The sequence below is a fragment of the Triturus cristatus genome, chromosome 7, assembly GCF_964204655.1.
Source record: "Triturus cristatus chromosome 7, aTriCri1.1, whole genome shotgun sequence".
Classification (NCBI taxonomy): Eukaryota; Metazoa; Chordata; class Amphibia; order Caudata; family Salamandridae; genus Triturus; species Triturus cristatus.
Window position 1 is genome coordinate 307,173,815 of NC_140590.1, and position 19,526 is coordinate 307,193,340.

Below are 19,526 nucleotides of genomic sequence, written 5' to 3' on the forward strand. Positions count from 1 at the left end.
TACAGGCAGGGGTAAGTTAGTATGTGTAGTTGGTGTGCAATACAAGGAGCATATCATGTCATTGCACAACAGATATGTATACACTAGCAAACAAAAAGATACAGGTTTAGTCATTCTATATACATTATGTGCTCGTTTTTGCAAGACCCTGCCCCTACATAAATCTATTGATGTCCAACATGCTCCTGGTAGGAAGCAATCCGATTCAACCCTTGTTAATGTTGCGTTCATTCTCACACCCCTCTCATGCTGTACCATTACTGTCAGCAATCCCATCCAGGTCATTTCTAAGTGACTCCGAAATAACATTTGGCCATGTCTGGGGTGCCTGCAACCCAGCTTGCGCCTTGGCTGTCTCTGCACTATATGCATCATCTCTCAGTCAGGCTTTCGCTCAGGGAGGAAGACCTCTGATCAATGCTAGAAGGACTCTGTACTTGCCAAGCAATGTCAGCACAGTCATCAGTCAATGCACTGATGTAGGGAGGGGCTTGACATATCCCAGCAGCAAAGTTTGCGGAGTGGAATCCACTTGAGTCTCTGTGATTCACCAGTGACCTGCACCACTGCCATTCAAATAGGGGGCTCAATTTTATGTAGGAATGTCGGAAAGGAGTACAATCTATTCATAATTTTAAAGTGGAGAAGCTGGAGTCTATAGTTTACAGATATGGGGCCTGATTACAACTTAGGTGGTCTTACCGCGGCGGAGGCCCAAAGAACGCCACCAAGCAGGCGGCATCCCGACTGCCATATTACGAGTCTCCCATGGGGCTGGAAGTGTGTGGGTGGTGGAGCCATGGCGGCAGCCTACTTAAGGTCTGGAATTGAGCCGGAAGCCATTGCTGGCCATACTGCGGTGCTTTCAGCCAGTCGTGCGCACTGTTTCTTTGCCTTCTGTTGTGCAAGTGAAACATTGCGCACACCCAACCCAAAGGTACTACATGAGCACCTGCTGCATTCCACATGGGCACATGCGCCCTCGAGTCATTACTTCAGCTCATTACTTGCCTTTTTTCACCGACTCTCGCATGGTGGTGTCTTTGCCAGGAACAGGTCGGCGGAAAGACAGGGCGTAAATTGGGCTAGGGGTGAGCTGCACAGGGCATCCTCCATGGGCCGCCTCTGCCCCGGTAGCAGAAATGTCAGCGGTGGTGCCAGTCTAGAATCCGTGTTCCCGATCACATCCTGGAGAGGCAGTCGGACCACCAAGGAAGTGGGCAGGAGGACCTCCGAAAAGCAATGGTGGTCCCCCTTCCGCCATCATCATAACCGGGCCCATAGTTTTAATTTAAGCTCAACAAAACTTTCAGATCTCATACTGCACCAGTACCGCAAATCCAGTTCCCCTTTAACTAAGGGCATTATTACCAGGTGACACTGTTAAATCTTTGTATACTCCGTGCAATCTGGATAATACCAACCCCTCTGCTCAGAGGTCCAAATCATAGGAGTCAGTGAGAGTCATTCCTCAGTTTCACCCAGTAAAGAGGGCTAGTTTGTCGCCATGCCATTTCTCACCCTAAGGTAAGGGCATGTGTCCAAAACATTAATGTCTCTTATTCCACTCAAGCAGTTTTAGAGTGAGGAACTTGCTGTTCATAAACAGTAGCCCATCTGTATAAGACCTGACCTACTGAGGCTGCTAATACACTTAGGTTTAAAACACACAGAGAGCAGCCTGCATATGAGGGCTGTCTCCAGTGGCTACACGTAGCCTGCTTTGTGCTAAAGAAGTCATCTCCAATTGCAATAAGACGTGCTTAATTTGTTCTGGTGTGTGCCGGTGGTGGGCACTGGCATTCAGTTTTGGACAACAAGATTTACTTGCCTTCATCGGACTTTGGCCAAAGCAAGAGAGAGAAAGGAAGAAACGGGAGAAAGAATGACTAAAAGAAACATAGGAAAACAGTGACCAGGGAATGACAAGAATCTGCATGTGTGAGATAAGGAGAAAGGACGTGTAGAGTGCTGAAAGAAATAGGCACGAGTTGAAAAACAAAATTAGGTATTCAGCAACCTGTGCGATCAGCGCTTGTAACAAATGTTGATAAATGTAAACTCTGATGTCTCACAATGCCATTCAACAAAATATTCCTCATTGCCTCTTTCAGATCTGTCCAAGCCGTCCATCTCCTATGAGCCGGCGGGGAGCGTAGAAGGAGATTACGCAATCACTTGCTCAGCACCCCAAGACAAGACAGTGAGAAGATTTTTCCTGTATAAAGATGGAAAGACAGCACGTCTAACTGATCGCTCTCCTTCTCCTGGGAGCCAGAGCGTGACTTTTCCCATCAGTGGCGTGAATGCTGGAGATGGCACTGAGTACAGGTGCTCCTATGAGATCCAGGAGTCCGGAGAATCCGAGGAGTCGCCGCTCAGTGACCCCATACAGATCGGGAAAGGTGAGCTGTGTAACATTTTATGTTTAAAGACGGAGAAAACTCACAGGGGGAAAAAAGCAAACGCCATTACATTAGTAGGCCCTTGATTTGTGTCTGACTCTTTTCATATAAAGAGGCTTATGCGAAGTCTGTGAAGTTTCCCTCTCCAAGAACCACTTGCACACTTCAGGTACGTTTTATGAATCATTTATTTCTAGTCATAAATCTCCAACAATTTTCAGTAACTATGCCAATGACCGCAAGGATACAATTTGATAGGCTTGATAAATGTTCCATACGTAACAGTGTTAAAAAGGTGAGTAAATGACGTTTAAAAAATATGTTAGTTTGTGAACATTGGCAGACTATTGCCATGTATACAAAAATATTACTCTTAATACTACAGAAAAACATATGAACTATCAACCGGAGAACAAAAGCGATTTACATTTTTTCTGCAATGTTTAATGGAATTTCATGAGACATTGTTTGCAACATCTCATGTAAGATTGTGAGCAGTGCACTGACAGCAGGCTTATGGTTTGTGATCGTCATCGTATGTGGATATTTTCAGGCTTATTAGGCTTTAGGCTTTGCATCGTAATCATGGAGTCTTTCAAATTAAGGGCTGATTTAGATCTCAGTGCAGTGAATAGTCCATCACAGATGTGACAGATCGTCCGTCCCTGTATTAAAAAATCACATAGGATATAATGGGATCGTATTACGGTGGAATGAATATCCGTCACGTTTGTGACTGAGTAGTTCCCTCTGCCAAGATGTAAATCTGGCCCTAAATGTTTAAGGTCATATCTAGGGCCTTTCATAAAAGACAATATTTTACCTTTTGAGTAAAGAACTATAAGTATTTTTGAGTGAACATGTAGATATATGTATCTATGCTAGACCAAGGCAAAGTTTCCCCTAAGCAGTTCTAATCTCACATACTTTCACATTACTCTTGTTATGCAAAATTACTGAAATTATTGGAGCACCCACAGTTGCACAATTACGTACCATTCGCAGCTAAATTTTACTGTGAGTGCTTGGGTCAAAATGTAAATAGTGAGAATGCAAGCAGCTATTGCTTGCAGCACTTGGGTTTTTGTGGTATATATTTTAACGTAAAATGCATTCTTGCATCTAAAATGCTAAACCTCGATTTGCTTTTGTCATAATCAAATAAAAGATTAGAAATACAAAGTTAAGCAAACAAAACAAAATCTTCAACATATCTGCTGCTTATCATGTCACCGATCAGGCATATGGATGCCAGTGCTCAATGTGTCAGTCTAAGATGGTTGTGCCAAAGGTGACAGTCAGATATACTCTGTAATTTGTTGGTTGCTGAGTGTGCAAATGTGCATATAGCAAGCTGAGCAGTAGGGTTTCTAAAAAAAAATGACAAAGCCTAAGATCTGTTGGGCAACAAGAAGCTGTTTCTATGGTCTTTATATTTTTCTTCTGTTTGCATGTGAGTTTGGCTGAAGAATTAGTTGGTCGGGTGACGTAGGCATGTTGTTGATGTGAGTAACTTTTTTTATAATTAATCTTCAGGTTAGCATTTGCATTTCCAGTAAACACGTTTGCATGTTCACTAACAACACAGGATAAGTGAACAAGCATGCATATTAAAGAACAGACTTTGCAATGTGCCAAGTAGTTTGAATAGAATGTATGTAGTATTATTGCAGCTCAAAGCTAGTTGAAATACAGCAAACTGCTGTACAGGGTAAAGTTTGTGAACATAGAAGCACATTTATAAACAACATACTGATAGGTTTACTGGATTTTGTTTCCAGAATACATCCTGATAAAGGGCTTTGTAGACCCTCTACCAACAAAGAATTTGGTCAATGTACCAACAGGAGACAGAGGACCAAGTATAATGTGGCCCATATAACCCACTGAGCATTACATGAGGAAGGTGCATAGTAGGCAATAACTGGTCCTGTGAGACTCACAGAAGTGTTGTCTTTAGTTGACTCCAAACCTACTTTCACCATGACTAGATAAACTGAAGAATTTACACTAGGAATATACTATGATGATTTAAAAAAAATCATAAACATATCCTAGTGCACACAATATGTATAGTGGTTCTTATAAAAGTAACCAAAACAATAGGAAATACTCTAACTTTAGAATAATAAGTCTGGGTTCCTCTGGATTTGTTCCTCAACCCATCCATGTCCTTGTTTAGCTAAACTAATCTTCACAGCCACTGTTTCTGTCTCTGCACTTCATCAGCTAAGGTATCCTTAAGCAGGCTGATAAGCCTGTCTGAGGACTCCATAAGCCCTTCTCAGCTTTGTCCGGATAACCGACAGCTGCAAATAAAGGAAATGAAGAGGTTAGACCATCGCAGCTTAGAGAGATTTTCATAGGTGTAATCATTGGGCAAGCAGACATACCATAGCTTATATCCCCAACTCGTCCCTCAACCATCTCAATAGAAAACTCTAAAGCGTCTTTTTTTTGCTTTCAGTGTTCTCCATTAAATCCATTTTAGACACATTGTGCAAAGAGTCCAGCCACTTTACATACTGAGGAGGGATGTCTCCTACCCACTTACGGCAAATCTCCCTTCTCGCAAGTATCATTGAATAAAACAGAAGATGTGTAGCAGGGCCTGTAATAGCCTCCTCCACTCCAAAAAGAATCAATGAGAGGCTTACCTTGACCTGGACACCAAGCATGCATGAGATGGTCTTACTCATTTCCTCCGAGAATGGCTGGTCACTGTTGAAACATATGACTGTCCGATGCCTTTTCTAATTCACATTTCATGCATTTGACTGAACCGTCCCTCACCATCTTAGATAGCTTTTCCGGAGTTATGTAGGCCCTATGGAGTGAGAAAATGTGGTTTCTCCTTAACCAGGCAGGCTCAACAGTTGAGTATAGTGTGTGCATTATACTTGCCACATGTGTTGCAACTGCTCCCTGGGCAATTACTCGTCCCAGAGATCCTCAGCCAGAGTGAACTCTCCATCGGCAGCCTGTTGAAGTGCCCAGTACCACATTCTACTTCCTTGCTTCAAGGGGATTTTACCACCAGCAAATCCTCCAGATAATTTCCGCTGCCCAAAGGGGATCTGAGACTTTGCTTTGCTCCCAACTTTTCAGTTGAAAGTATTTAAATTTTTACAGTTACCCCCCCCCCATCTTTTGGTTCATCTCAACCCAGGGTAGGAGTACGCCAATCTGAGCTAGTTCACCCCAACAGCAAACACCTGCCAGCCGCGGTCGGCAGTAGGAGTAGCTGCAGGGCGGTGACGTGGGGAGGGGGAGGGGAAGGGTGGGGGGTAGTAAACTATGGATTACAGAGGTTTACAGGTAAGTTAACATATAAATTAATAAAACGAATTTCGTTGCGTGCACTGCATTGCATTTGGGGATGCAGTGCACGCAACAAAATTTGTTTTATTAATTTATATGTTAATTTACCTGTAAACCTCCGTAATCCATAGTTTACTACCCCCCACCCTACCCCTCCCCCTCCCCACGTCACCGCCCTGCAGCTACTCCTACTACCGACCGCGGCTGACACCTGCCTCTATTATAGGGGTAGCTAGCTTGTCTTTTAGACATTCCAGTGTCTCTGGAGAGTCCCAAATAGGAGGCAAGTTCGAATAATAGCCTAAGCTTGTCAACCGTCTAATTCTAGACCAAATGTTTGCCAAGGCTTGTTTACTTTCAGTTTAACCTTCCTGAAGTACTTCGAATCTCCAAACTTAAATAAAAAATGGTCTATACCTACTTCAGCTCTCTTCAGCATAACATTAAACAGGACACCCAAATCTGAACAGTCTGGGGAGTTTAGCAGCATTCCAGAGTATGTCAGCTGAAAGGCCCATTCATAGTATTGACTGTCTCGGAGGGATAAGTCCTGCTTCTCCCTTTTTCACCGTAGTTTGTTCCATGAGATTCTTACGCCCTTAAATGCCTAAATGAATGCGTTATTAGCCTGCTGGAATCTATCAATCCGAGATTTTTCAAAGTGCCAGAGAACTGTATTAAACAAATAGGTGATTTTTGGAAAAATTGCCAATTTTACCAGATTCACCTTCCCAAAGATTGTTAAAGGGAGGTGTGCCTATCCCTGCATTATCCAAGTACATTCCCTTACAATGGTGTCCAGGTTAACTCCTGTGATTTCAAAATTCAATCAAAGATATCATTTTCTTTTTAATTAACGGGCTATGCTCTTCAAGATTCCAACCCATTACCTCTGTTTTTCCCCGCATTAACTTCATATGCTGACACTTTGCCAAACCCTGAAGTAATCTAAGAAATAACTGTGAGGGCAGCCGAAAGGTCCGAGTTGTACACCATTAGGTCATCTGTGTAGAGCAATGTATTTTTCTCCCAACCCTCATAACCAAGGGGCGTGGCTTGCCGTGCTGCGAAATGGCCACTCTGTGAGTGAGCTCCGCCAGCCGGGACAAAATCCTTGAAAAATCCTGCAAACAGAGAGCTGCTGCGGTGTCTATCACCACTAATCAGACGGCGGATCGGCACTGGACCCTGTTGCTGGTGTTCCCGCGAACCGGTCGTGCTTTCCGGCTGAGTCGCGTGACAATCCCTTCCACCGCGGACGACTTGCTGGTCCTTCCCTCTCGCCGCAGCCGGGTCACCCTGAAAATCGAGCCTGTGGCTGCGGGCAGGCCCGGGACCCGTAGCTGGCTGCGTGGCGGAGGTTTCCTTCTCTGCCATTTTTCAGCGGATGGGCAGCTGAGGCAGAGCCTGCACTGTGGCGGTGAGCTAAGAAACGCCTCGGGGCGGCGAGGCTGCGCTCATAGCAATCCAGGGTGCCTTATCCCCTGGGCCGCATCCGCCATCTTGTGGGTTAGATATCAGTGGCTGGAGCTGTGAGGAGGCTGGACGTTCGGAGAGATTGAATCATGCTACATCTACCACTATTTGAGGAGACGTTGGGGACCGGCTGCTGAGTGCAGCGCTGCAGGGTGTGTATCGGAGGGGAGTGAATCTCTCGTGGTGTGCTCGCCGCTGGTACAGAGGACCTGTGGGCTCCCTACCCCCACAATTGGACTCGCCCGCCGTTTTTATGCGTATCGACACTAGAGGCTGAGACTTGGGAGCACCTGAAACTGCTTAAGCCTGCGAGGCACACACAACATTATCGTTCATTCCACGGTGACTGCAGCGTTGCCATATCACAGAGTGGGAGTGCGCATAGCAAGCGAGGTAAGAAGGTCCTGACACGCTGGCGTGAGATGACGCCTTAGGTGAATTGTGCCTCCAAGATGATTATATCCTTGCCCTCAACGCTGCCTCTATTGCATTGTACATCTGCTGGTTACGGAGGTGCTGGGCCCGAGCCGGTTCCGGCGGTGGTGCTTCTTTTGCCCTCCTCTTGGTGGATCCGGACAGACGTTGTGGAGTGTGGTGCCGGATTGATGGCCGGTGAGGCCTGGTGTCCGGAGTCTATCTAGTCAACTCGTGTCCAGCTGTGGGCCGTTGTGCAAGTTCCATTCGTGTGTATACGGCGCTTTGTCGTGGAACAGCACTTAGCTGCTGTTAAAATGGGCAAGCAAGACGCCAAGCAGCCCAAACTGAACTTTGAAACTAAACGCTCCACGAGGCATAAACAGCCTGACTCGGATGCTCAAGGGGAGGGTTCGCATGAGCAACAGATGGAAGACCGCGGGGAAGAGTTGTAGACCTCGTGCTGGAAATGAGTTCCAGCTTGCGTAACATAGACACCAAGTTAGACACACTAACTGCACAATTAGACTCTGTCAAGACACAAGTGGCGACACATGAGACAAGTCTGGATGTCCTTGAGAATCGGCAAATGGAGTTTCATGGATTCCAGGTGGACACTAAAGAGCAATTGTTACACATGGATAAGCTGCTGGGCATCATCAGGGCCAAGAATGACGATTTGGAGGCCCGGTCTAGAAGGAACAACCTCCGTATTACGGGTATTCCAGAAACCACCGCCATTTCCAAAATGGAGACCTTTGTGACAGACCTACCCCATGAACTCTTCGATCCTCATCTATAGTCAGTGTTTGTGGTGGAGAGAGCGCACATGTCACTAGGGCCGAAACCCCCGGTTGGTGCAACACCTCAACCAATCCTGGCAAAACTGCTAAATTATCAGGACAGAGATCTTATTTTGCGTTTGGCTAGAGACAGAGGCCAAATCTCCCATAAAGGCAACGCCATCTCATTTTATCCCGACTTCACCACAGCAGTGCAGGTTGCACGTCGGGGATTCCTCCCAGCCAAGTGTATTCTTCTGCAGGCACAGATCCCATACTCCCTGCTTTATCCTGCCAAGTTGAAGGTTTCACACAATGGTACTGCTTATTACTTCACTGATGCGAAATCCACCTTGAAGTTCGTTAAACATGTCGGTGGGAAAAAAGTCAAAGTCAATGGCGCTGCTGAGGGTACCCGAGAAGGTCACCTTAGTGACAATGACTAACCTATTGCCTCACCTTTGCTCACTGTACCGCTATGCTGCACTGGGGTGAGCTGTAATTGAATACAATTATCTAACTAAGCATATTTCCTCTGTATTAGCCCCTCCATGGATATGGGGTGTCTTGGGGCCCGCCGCCTGAGAGTAATTATATGACTTATGTTTTAACTTCTTAACTGCCTGTCTCTCTGTAATACTCCCAGCCACCTTGTGCAAACAGGGACGCACGCCGGTGTCACATCGCCCTCATGGGGAGTTTCCCTTTTTTGATTTGTGTTTTTTTGAATTTAAAGTTTGGGGTGGGTAATCTGCAACCTGATTGGGGGGTTGGAGTGGGTGGTGGGTGTTCTATTGTTTACAGCCAGTCTATTTGAGGTGGGGATTGCTTATTTGTTTGCGGCCAGTGTGATTGCGAGCTGTCAGTCCAGGTACACAACATATGCTTTGAGTTTACTGCACCTTTGCTGCCTCCTCCACATTGTATGGCAAGATGTAGATACGTCCACGCTGCAACACTATCTAGGCTTGTACATACGTACCTATCCAGGCATAACATTGGTATCTGTCTTTTACAGGAGACACATTTAAACACTACACCGTCTCAGAGGTTGAAGCATCATAGGTGGAGTCATGTGTACTCCTCTATTTACTCCAACTATGCCCGAGGGGTGGCAGTGCTGGTCAGACGAGGGGTGGATTGGCGTAAGGGGGAGATACACAAAGATCCCGAGGGGAGGTATGTCCTTATCTGTGGGGTGTTGGGAGGTGTTTCCCTGGTGGTGGTAGCAGTATATGGCCCAAATGTCGATTCCCCGGATTTCTTCCTCGACATTTGGTCTAAAATCTGGAGGACTGGTTCTGATACCATGCTGTGGGGTGGGGGTTTCAATGCAATACTAGACGATGACTCGAACAGGAAGGGTGCTTCCCGCTCCTTACACCCAGGTGCAAGTGCCCGCCTTCAGTCTAGTATCACGGATGGGAATCTAGTGGATATATGGCGTAGCAGACATCCCCTAGTGCGGGAGGGTACATGTATATCTGTTCATCATAGTGCATGGTCCCGATTGGACTTCTGGTTAGTGTCCAGGGATGTGGATGTTTGTACCACTGAGATCCTGCACCTACCGCGCTCGCTGTCAGGTCACGCCCCATGTTTACTAAGGTTGGCGCTCCCAGGATCACTCCCCCGGGCGTGATCCTCCTGCCACATGCCCTGCTCGAAGAAGCATTTAAAGAAGAAATTAGAGAAGACATTACTGACTATTTTGCCAACAATACGGGGTCTGTGTCCTCTGAGGCCTCACTTTGGGAGGCCTTTAAAGTGGTAATTAGGGGCCAGTGTATCGCTAGGCAAGCGGGAGTGCTAAAGGCAATTCGGGACACGCTCTCCTCTCTAGAGACCCAGATAAAAAAAATTGAAGAAACATTCTACTCTACAAATGAACCCCAAGCTGCACAAAAATTGAAGGTGACGCTGTTAGAATATGCCGAAGAGGCTCACCGCGAAACAAAGTTCTTGGGGAAATATGCTGAGGCACGTAGGTATGGCGAAGGGGACCGGCCAGGCCACAGTTTTGCTGGAATGATTAAACCATCCAGGTTGGCCACATTCGTTCATGAGATACGAAACCCGCAGGGTGACATGGTCAGAGTCCAAGCGAAGGTCTCCAATGAATTCTCCACGTTCTATTCCCGTTTATATACCACTTCTCAAGGGACATGCACGAAGGAGTTGCGGTCCTTCCTCGACTCACTAGCACTGGTCTGGTTCAACAACAATCATAGAGAATACATGGACCTCCCATTGACGGTGGAAGATGTGGCTCAGGTTATTAAGGGCCTGCCATTAAGTAAAGCCCCTGGACCGGATGGCCTGACCACGTCATTTTATAAAACATATGCTGAAGAACTGGCACTTTGGCTCTTAGCAGTGTACGAGGAAGCCTTGGAGAAAGGAGTGCTCCCTCAGTCCATGAGGGAGGCGACGATTCTTACGATTCTAAAACACAGGAAGTCGGAGGAGGAGCTGGACTCCTACCGGCCACTTTCTATGATCAATGTGGATGTAAAGATCCTGGCGAAGATGCTTGCTAATAGACTGCAGCCAATGCTGCCTATCATAGCTCTTCCGGATCAATTGGGATTCATTCCCGGGAGCTCAACGTCACATAACCTGCGAACAATATTCTCGGTGCTACACTATCTATATCCAGACGTGCGGGCCGCGGTGGTGTTTTTGGACGCCACTAAGGCGTTTGATACGCTCGAATGGCCGTATCTCTTCTCCATTCTAGAGCGCATGGGCTTTAGTCCTCTCCTGATTAATCGTATCCGGCTGTTATATACCCCACCTAGAGTGCGCGTACTGATGAATGGCCTACTTTCTGATCCCTTTCCAATCTCGCGTGGTACTAGACGGTTGTCCATTGTCCCCTTTGCTGTTTGTGATTGCAATGGAGCCCCTGGCTGCTCGAATCAGACAGCACCACATCGCGCGGGGTATTGGATTCAGCTCCCGCAGTCTGCCTATTTCTTTATATGCAGACGATGTCATGCTCTATGTTATCACCCCGGAAGAAAATCTAGACCCATTATGGAGGGAGTTTATCCATTTTGGTGGGCTCTCTGGTATATTTATTAATTGGGCTAAATTGGTGATCTTCCCACTGACTGACTGCACTCCCCAGGTGTTGTCGGAATTCCCTTTACGATGGGAGGCCGATGAGGTCAAATACTTGGGGGTCTGGATCAGTCGGGACATACAGGAGGTGTGGAGATTAAACTATGGCCGAGCGATTATGTGGCTGGAGGACAAAGTGAAGGTGTGGTCCCAGTTGCCATTGTCGCTGGCCGGCAAGGTGGCACTGGCTAAAATGGTTATTTTACCAAAGTTCCTCAACTTATTTGTCAACATACCGATCCCACTCACCCGGCACTTCTTCAACTCCCTTAAGTCACAGCTGGTGACCTTGGCATGAGCGGGCGGACAGGTCAGAGCCTCCTGGGGCCTCCTCACTCTCCCATTGCGACAGGGCGGACTGGGGGCTCCAGACATGCAATTATATGCACTGTGCGCCCAGGAACAGTTTTTGCATTATTGGACGCACCCGACCCCTTCCAGCCCCATATAGCGGTCGAGACAGACGTGATGGCCCCTGTTCCACTTAAGGTAGCCCTATATCAAAAAGCACGTTGCCCTCGTGGCGACATACTCTGCCAGAACACTATGCTGGGCATGGGATGAATTGCGCAAAAGAGCGGGACTCCCGTTACTCTACACTCCTTCCATCTCTTTATCGCACAACCCAATGCTGCCTTGCATACAAGACAATATGAGTAAATTCCTGGCAAAGAAGTTGAACCTTCAGACGTTTGCTGACCTGTACCCTGAAGACGAGTTCCGGCCCCCCCCGTGGCACCTGAGGGGCAAGCAGTACCGTTCACTGAGCTCTTTCTCTATCATAAGATAGGCGCAGCCTGCCTAGCCCTATGGGAGGAATTCCCGAAAGCACCGCCGCCCCTTCCTGCACTAGATAGCCTGTTGAAATCCCCATCACCCCGTAAACTCATTGCATGCCTCTTCACTCATATGCAGAACACCGCCCTGTTGGTGAAACCAAGCTCCTTTAGACACTGGAACGATGACCTGGATACTCCACTGACTGAGGCCCAATGGAACTATTGCTGTGGGCAGCTCACGGAACTCTCCCCGAATTATAAACTGAGGCTGATACATTTTAAATATTTACATAGATATTATAGAACTCCAGTGAGCCTCCATCGCATAGGTATATGGGACAATGATGAATGCTGGCGATGTGGCCACACACCAGCCACATTTTTACACGTTGCATGGGACTGTCCCAAAGTAGCTGAATTCTGGCTTTGAGTGTTACATTCTGTGAACAGCATCCTGGGTGCAACACTGGCCCCATCACCTGTTCTTGGCCTACGAGGCTATGTCAAAGATACACCGCCCAAATTGCGTAAATTACATGCCCTCCTCTTATTATTTGCGAAAAGGCAGGTTGCAATGCACTGGGATAAAAGACGGGGGCCCTCCATTAAAGAGTGGGTTAGAGACGTCATGTACGGACACACGCAATTGAGCATATTTTGGAAACTCATGCCACCCTCTTCCAGACTAGGCCTGGGTGAAAATTTCGTTCCGTTCGCGGAAATTGCGATAATTTGACATTTTCGCGTTCCGCGGAGAGCGCGAAAATGTCAAAATTTCCGCATTCCGCAGCTTGGCGATAATTTGTTTCTTGCTCGCGCTGTAAAATAATACATTCTCGCGCGCGCGCGATCGCCTTACCTGATCCCTGCGTTCGCCGACAAGTTTTCTTGATCCGGTCGTGTTCTCCATGAGATGTTGTATTGTTTTTAGCCATTTGCGCTGTCTCGCGACAGTTCGTGCCCGCAGTGACGTCATGCGTCGCGCGATCACGTCTTTCTTCTCGCGATCATGCACCGCGAGACAACTGAAAACAAGATGGCCGCACCCGCGAGCAACCACATGGGTAAGTTGGCGAGCCGCAACCATGCAGAAAATCTCGCGAACATGCGGAAAAAAACTTCCGCATCTTCGCGATATTTCCGCGTGTTTGCGATAATTTTAAACATTTTCACGATAATTTGCGAAAGTGGATTTTGCAAATTCCGCCCACCCCTATTCCAGACCTCGTAACATATGGGAACCGTTTTTGACCTGGGCCCAGGTGCAGCAGGCACAGACTGAAGTGACAAACATAGAAGACACTCCGACTACACCACTCATTATCTACATCTACCTCTTGACACTAATCTCCTATGATGGTCTTACAGTAATATAAGTGAAGTATGATGTATTTCTGTGATTTATGCCTTCCCCGTGGGACTTTGTAATGCAAGATTGCCCTGTTGTTAAGATTAGCTGATTAGTATGAACGACTACGTGTTGGCTACATGTACATTCTTATATACGTGGAGGGTACACGAGGTGTATGCTGCGGTTAACCATTGTGTACTGACATGATTGTGCATATTCCTGCTCTGATATTGGTCCTCCTCGCGCTGGCTTGTTATAATGTTATTGTACATTTTTGTTTGAAAATGTCAATAAACAAAAATAAAAATAAATAAAAACCCTCATAACCAAAACATGGGATATTAGCTGCGGCTCTACTTTTTGTTCTAAGGGCTTTATATATAGATTTAACAGGAGGGGTGATAAGGGGCAGCCTTGTGTAGTGCCTCTGGATATTTTAAATGGTTCTGTCAGAGTACCATTTACAAGTATTTTAGCCAATGGGATCTGATATATTAACCGGATAGCCTTACAAAAATGATCACCCAGATTGTACCTCTTCAAGATGGTCGCTAAGTATGAGCAGCTTACTCTGTTGAAGTCTTTGGCAGCGTCTAGTTTCACTACTGCCAGAGGAATCGAAAGAGCAGAGGCTAGGTCTATCACACCTATCAGGCTATATGTTGGTTCATGTCGATATCTACCCTTGGTGAAACCCTTCTGGTCACTATGTATCATCCCACCTATGACTTAACTCAATCTGTTCGCTAAAATCTTTGAAAGATTTTTTAGTATTCGTTGAGCAGAGATATCGCCCTAGCGGGTATTTTTCCTGTTTTCAATATCAGTGTGATTATTGCCTCACCCCAGGATTTGGGCAACTCTAGGCCCTTTCCCAAAATATCATTGAGCATCAGTGTCATGAATGGGATATAACTCTATTGGTCACCCATCCGGGCCGCCAGCTTTCCCGCTTTTACTTGTCTTCATAACTTTCCTGAACTCGCCATGAGTGATTTCCCAGTTAAGAAGAATTTGCTGGTTAGAGTCTAAAGGTTTGATTATATTTGACCCCAGCCAATGGTTAACCTCGTGGTCCAACACAACCCATTCTTCCGCAAAGAGTTTCCTAAAGTACTCATTAAAAACTGCCTCTATTTCTGATTCGTTTGTTAATTTGGCCCCTTTCTGCATACCCTTTATTTCCTTTATAAAATTCCTATCTTTATCCGCTTTCGCCTTCCAAGTCAGTAACTTCCTAGCACCTTCTTCGTATTCAAAGTTTGCCAGTGGAAAAACATGTTTTGTTAAGGGAGAACATGGTGGTAGCAGCACAAGCAGGTCGCTTGTGTGCTGTTGGCGCCCACCGCCGAAGCTACCGATGTAGTAGCGTGGTAGCCGTATAACATTCACCCCTCCTTGATTACCATCCGCTCCTAGGGATGTGCTTCCCTTATCGCACAGAGGGCATTTCTGGATATGAGGTAGCCCGAACCACGAACACCTGCTGGAACTTGACCGCCCTGGGGCTCAGGAGGAGCCGCAGGGCAGCAGCGCTCAGTCTCCTCTGGGGCGCGGGAGGCAGTGGCAGCACAAGCTCTGCCCAGGCGGTTTTTGGAGTGCTCCGCACAGAATCTTTGGCAGTGGAGCCTCGGAATCTGCAGGACCATTTGATGCAGCAAGAGCAGGGAGCAAGGGATAAGAACTTGGAGCCCCTGTAGCCCCCAGGCTCAAATAAAGGTAGGGGGGCTAAGAAAGGAAAGCAGGATTTGAAAAACCTGCCGAGACAGGGGGGTATCAGCTCCTTAACACAGAACAAAGTAATAGTTGTGCCTCTAAAATTGCAAGTCCCCCCCCCCGCACTCTCAGTAATGCTGACATTTGTGAGCCGCCTTAGACACTAGTGTGTAGACCTAAGGAACGCCCTTTAAGGGCTAGGGAAAGTAAAGGTGAAGGTAAAAGGAAGTCAGAGGGTATGGTTCGCAGATTAAAAATTACACCCTCATTCAGGTCTTTTTTTTAAGAGTTACCCGCTGTGGTAGGTAATAAAAAACAAGTTATGGAGCCGGCTAGAGAGTCAACAGGTCAGGCAGGTCCGGTATTGATGGCTGCCGAGGGGAGTACATCAAAACTGGGGGCTATCATTAGCCAGGAGGTAGTCCAGACAAGTTTAAGTGCCAAACAATTCATTGTAGAGGAAGAAGCTAGAGATTCTAGTGGTAACATAACTCTGAACTCATTCCAAGGCACGACCTTGCCCCCCGCAGACCCAATACCCCTGAAGGAAATTGAGGTTAACCCAGAGATCTCAATAAGGTCTTTGAAAGGTATGTTTTCATCATTGTCGGGGGGCATTAGAAAAGGTTTTGCAGTCTCAGAAGCTAACCAGGAGACAAACAAGGATTTTCTGCGAAGCCCTGGAGAAAAAATAGACCTCATCCATAAAAGAACACAGAATTTGGAGAATTCTGTTGGGGGGCTGAAGGAAGAGTTGAGCAGTGCTAAAGCTGATATTCAGGCTCTAAGGCGGGAAGACCAAGAAATTTGGGAGAAACTGGAACACTTGGAAAATAATTCTATGAACAATAACATGAGGAGCTTGAATGTCCTGGAAGGAAAGCAGGGGTAAGACATAAAGGCTTTCGTGGTTGCCTTAATAAAGGAAGGAGTTCAGATTGAGGAAAGTGAGGAGGAGTTAATCAGGAATATCCAAAGGGTGCACAGAGACCCTTTCTGAAGAAACCCAAATAAGGTTAAGCCATGTGTGATCCTCCTAAACTTTCATACCTACGCACTAAAGGAAAAAATCCTGACTAAGACTTTAAAAATGAACTCATTAAAAGTGAAGGACTTTTCGTTCGCGATCAGGTTAGATCTCTCCAGAGCTACTTTGGACAGGCAATGGGAGCTGGGTAAATGCCCAGAAGAGTTAAAAAAGCTAGACGCCTCAGCTCAGCTTAAAGTTCTTGCAACTCTAAGGGTTATGTTTAACAACAAAATGTATGACTTCAGGAGTCAGCAGGAGACGGATGACCTATTGGAGGCCTTAAAAAAGTGGGGAGGGGTAGGTAGCTCACTCCTATAATTAGAAAAAGGAAAAAACAGTAGTATGAGAGGCTTCCTAGCTAGCACCTTGGAAAAGTTTTGTGGGGGGACACTGAGTTATTAGCCAGGCGGCATTGGTCCATCAATTTTTGTTTTAGCAAGAGGTGGTGGACGCACTGAGGCATATAAGAAACGGACTAACATCAAATCCAGAGGAAAGAGGGGATGGGTTATACAGGGAGGGGGGGAGATTGGGGTAAAGAGGGGTGCACTGGGTAGGGAGCATAGGGGAGAAAAACAGAAATATCCTCATGCAACTTAGTATGGCAGCTCATAGCGGTAATTGATACAAGGGTACAGTCAGTAAGTCTAGTGATAGGACAAGGGAGATGGCCATCCAGATGTTAACAACGAACATCAATGGTTTGTGTATGAAATCGAGAAGGGAAAAGATTTTGCAATATTTAAGGGGCTCCCTGGCAAAGATAATAATACTACAAGAGACGCACCTGGTAAAGAGTGAGTGTATAGAGATCTTCAACAGACAACCATGGGTTCAGCAAGCAGTACACACAGAGCAGAGTGCAAATATAGGAAGAGTCGCAATACTAATAAAGAAACAGGAGAGGCTCTTATATTATATACAGTAACGGATAAGAGCGGCAGATGGATCATTGAAAAAACTAAATTACAGGAGAAATTAATAACTTTGGTAGGATACTACTCAAATGTGGATGATATGAAGCCATTAAAGGCAGTCTTCTATAACATGTTAGACTTTCCAGATCCAGTGATTATGGCAGGTGATTTTAAAGTAATCGATTTAAAAGTAGATAAATCTAAAAATAGCAAGGCACTAGCCAACCCTATATCACTTACATACTTAAGGACAATGATAAAGCAAAGTGCACTGATTGATTTATGGAGAGAAAGGTCGGGCGGTCTGCTAGGTTCCTCCTATCACAATAAAAAGTTTGGACATAGATCCAGAATTGATTATTTTCTGGTTAGTCTAGACCTGAGGGAATACATTCAAGATATTACCTATTTGACTGCCCACCTCTTGGATCACTCTGTGGTCACATTGAGTATGGACCTAAAAAGTAGGTCCTTAGGAAAGAAATGGACGTTAGATCGCACCATACTCTCTGACACAGATGCAATGAACCACTTGAAATATGAGGTAGATGAGTTCTTGAAATATAATATAGGCTCCGCTTCTGTCACAGTAGTCTGGGATATGCTTAAGGCTTTGGTGCCTGTCACATACTGCAGGCATTTGTGTGGGGTCTCTGTTTTGTATTGCGGTGGGTGCTGCATAGCACACCACCCGCTGCAATACAAAACATGGTCAATGCGACTGCCAAGGTGATGGTCACTTTATAATTAGCCCTGTGGGACTGCCGCCTTGTAGGCAGGTGGTCCCAATCCCGTTACGATGGCGGACCTTTTTAATCAGCCCCATGGTTACTACTGACATAAATGATCGAAAACAGTAGAAAATGTACACAAGTTCAGATCTGGAGTAAGTTCAGCCAAACCCAAACTATCGAATAATTACCTTAACTGATGTAGAAGATAAGGCAGGGGTCTCCAACCTTTTCTGTGATGAGAGCTACTTCTGATCAGTGAAAACCTTTGTGAGCTACTAAAGGCCAAGCAACTCACGCATTTTTCCGAGACACCCCTCGCACCCAGCTTCATTGACCTTAAGCCTAATTTCTTCAGACACCATACAGTGGTTTGACCAAAATACTTAGAGTTCTCTCAAAACACTGATAGGAATGACTTTGGATTTGTATTGTCACCACGCTCCAAGACCTTTCAATCAATAGCTGTCCCTGAAATAATCATTGTAATGCAGCTCAATCAACAAATATACAAGAAACTCAGTCATACCTTCAATGTGGAGCTGTGCGATGTCCTCTACTACTGTGTAATATGGAAGCCACTTCTGAAGAAGTCATTATAGTAGTGTAGTAGTCTTAGTGAGTGGCAGTTAGCCAGTGCAAAGCTCTCATGAATCACCAATACAGATGGATTCAAAGAGGTATTACTCATCGATTGCAGCTGTGACAAGATGGCTGTGTTTTTTAATGTCCATATTAGCTGAACTTCAGATTTGTTTAAGCAGCTATTTGGACAGGACTAGAGTATGAATGAAAGTACTGAATTTGTCCTCTACTCTGCATTCTTTGAAAGCTTAAGTTTTGACTTTAAGATTTTGTCTGGTACCATGTGGGCTATTATATTCTTATTGCTCCCTTTACTGTTTTTTGGTATCAGTAAATCAGGCCTGCAGTACACATTGCTTTGTTCAACTAATAAAAGAACTTTTGAAAGATGCTGAAGATTCTTCTCTATAGCTATCTTTTTTTACTTGATGTCAATAAACCAGGCCTCCAGCAAACACTGCTTTGTTCTTATCTTCTGTAGCTAATAAAGAAATTGTAAATATGCTGAAGATTCTTCTCTCCAGCTCAAAGTGTCTGAAACCCAGGCCTGCAGTACACATTGCTTTGTTTTTGTTCAACTAATAAAACACTTTGTTGGAAAGATGCTGAAGATTCTTCTCTATAGCTATCTTTTTTTCTTGATCTCAATAAACCAGGTCTCCAGTAAGCACTGCTTTGTTCTTATCTTGTGCAGAAAATAAAAATCTGGAAAGGTGCTGAAGATTCTTCTATCCAGCTACTTGTTCTTGGTGTTAGTAAAGAAGGGCTGCAGTTCACATTTCTTTGTTTCTTTTCAACAAAAAAAGGTTTCTAAGATGCCGAAGATCCTTTTCTGCAGCAATGTTTTTCTTGGTGTGGATTTCACCAATAACTGTCATTGAATGTGTATTCAT

At 45.6% G+C, this 19,526-nt stretch overlaps 1 protein-coding gene across 2 annotated transcripts in view; it reads left to right on the forward strand.

The window, feature by feature from the left end:
* LOC146809527 (immunoglobulin superfamily member 1-like) overlaps positions 1-19,526 on the forward strand; it is an 828,174-nt gene that overhangs the window by 683,729 nt on the left and 124,919 nt on the right. For both annotated transcript variants that reach the window (XM_085616355.1, XM_085616357.1), the window contains one exon: positions 2,115-2,405. In XM_085616355.1, coding sequence (XP_085472481.1) covers positions 2,115-2,405 — 291 coding nt within the window. The remainder of the gene's footprint in view (positions 1-2,114; positions 2,406-19,526) is intronic.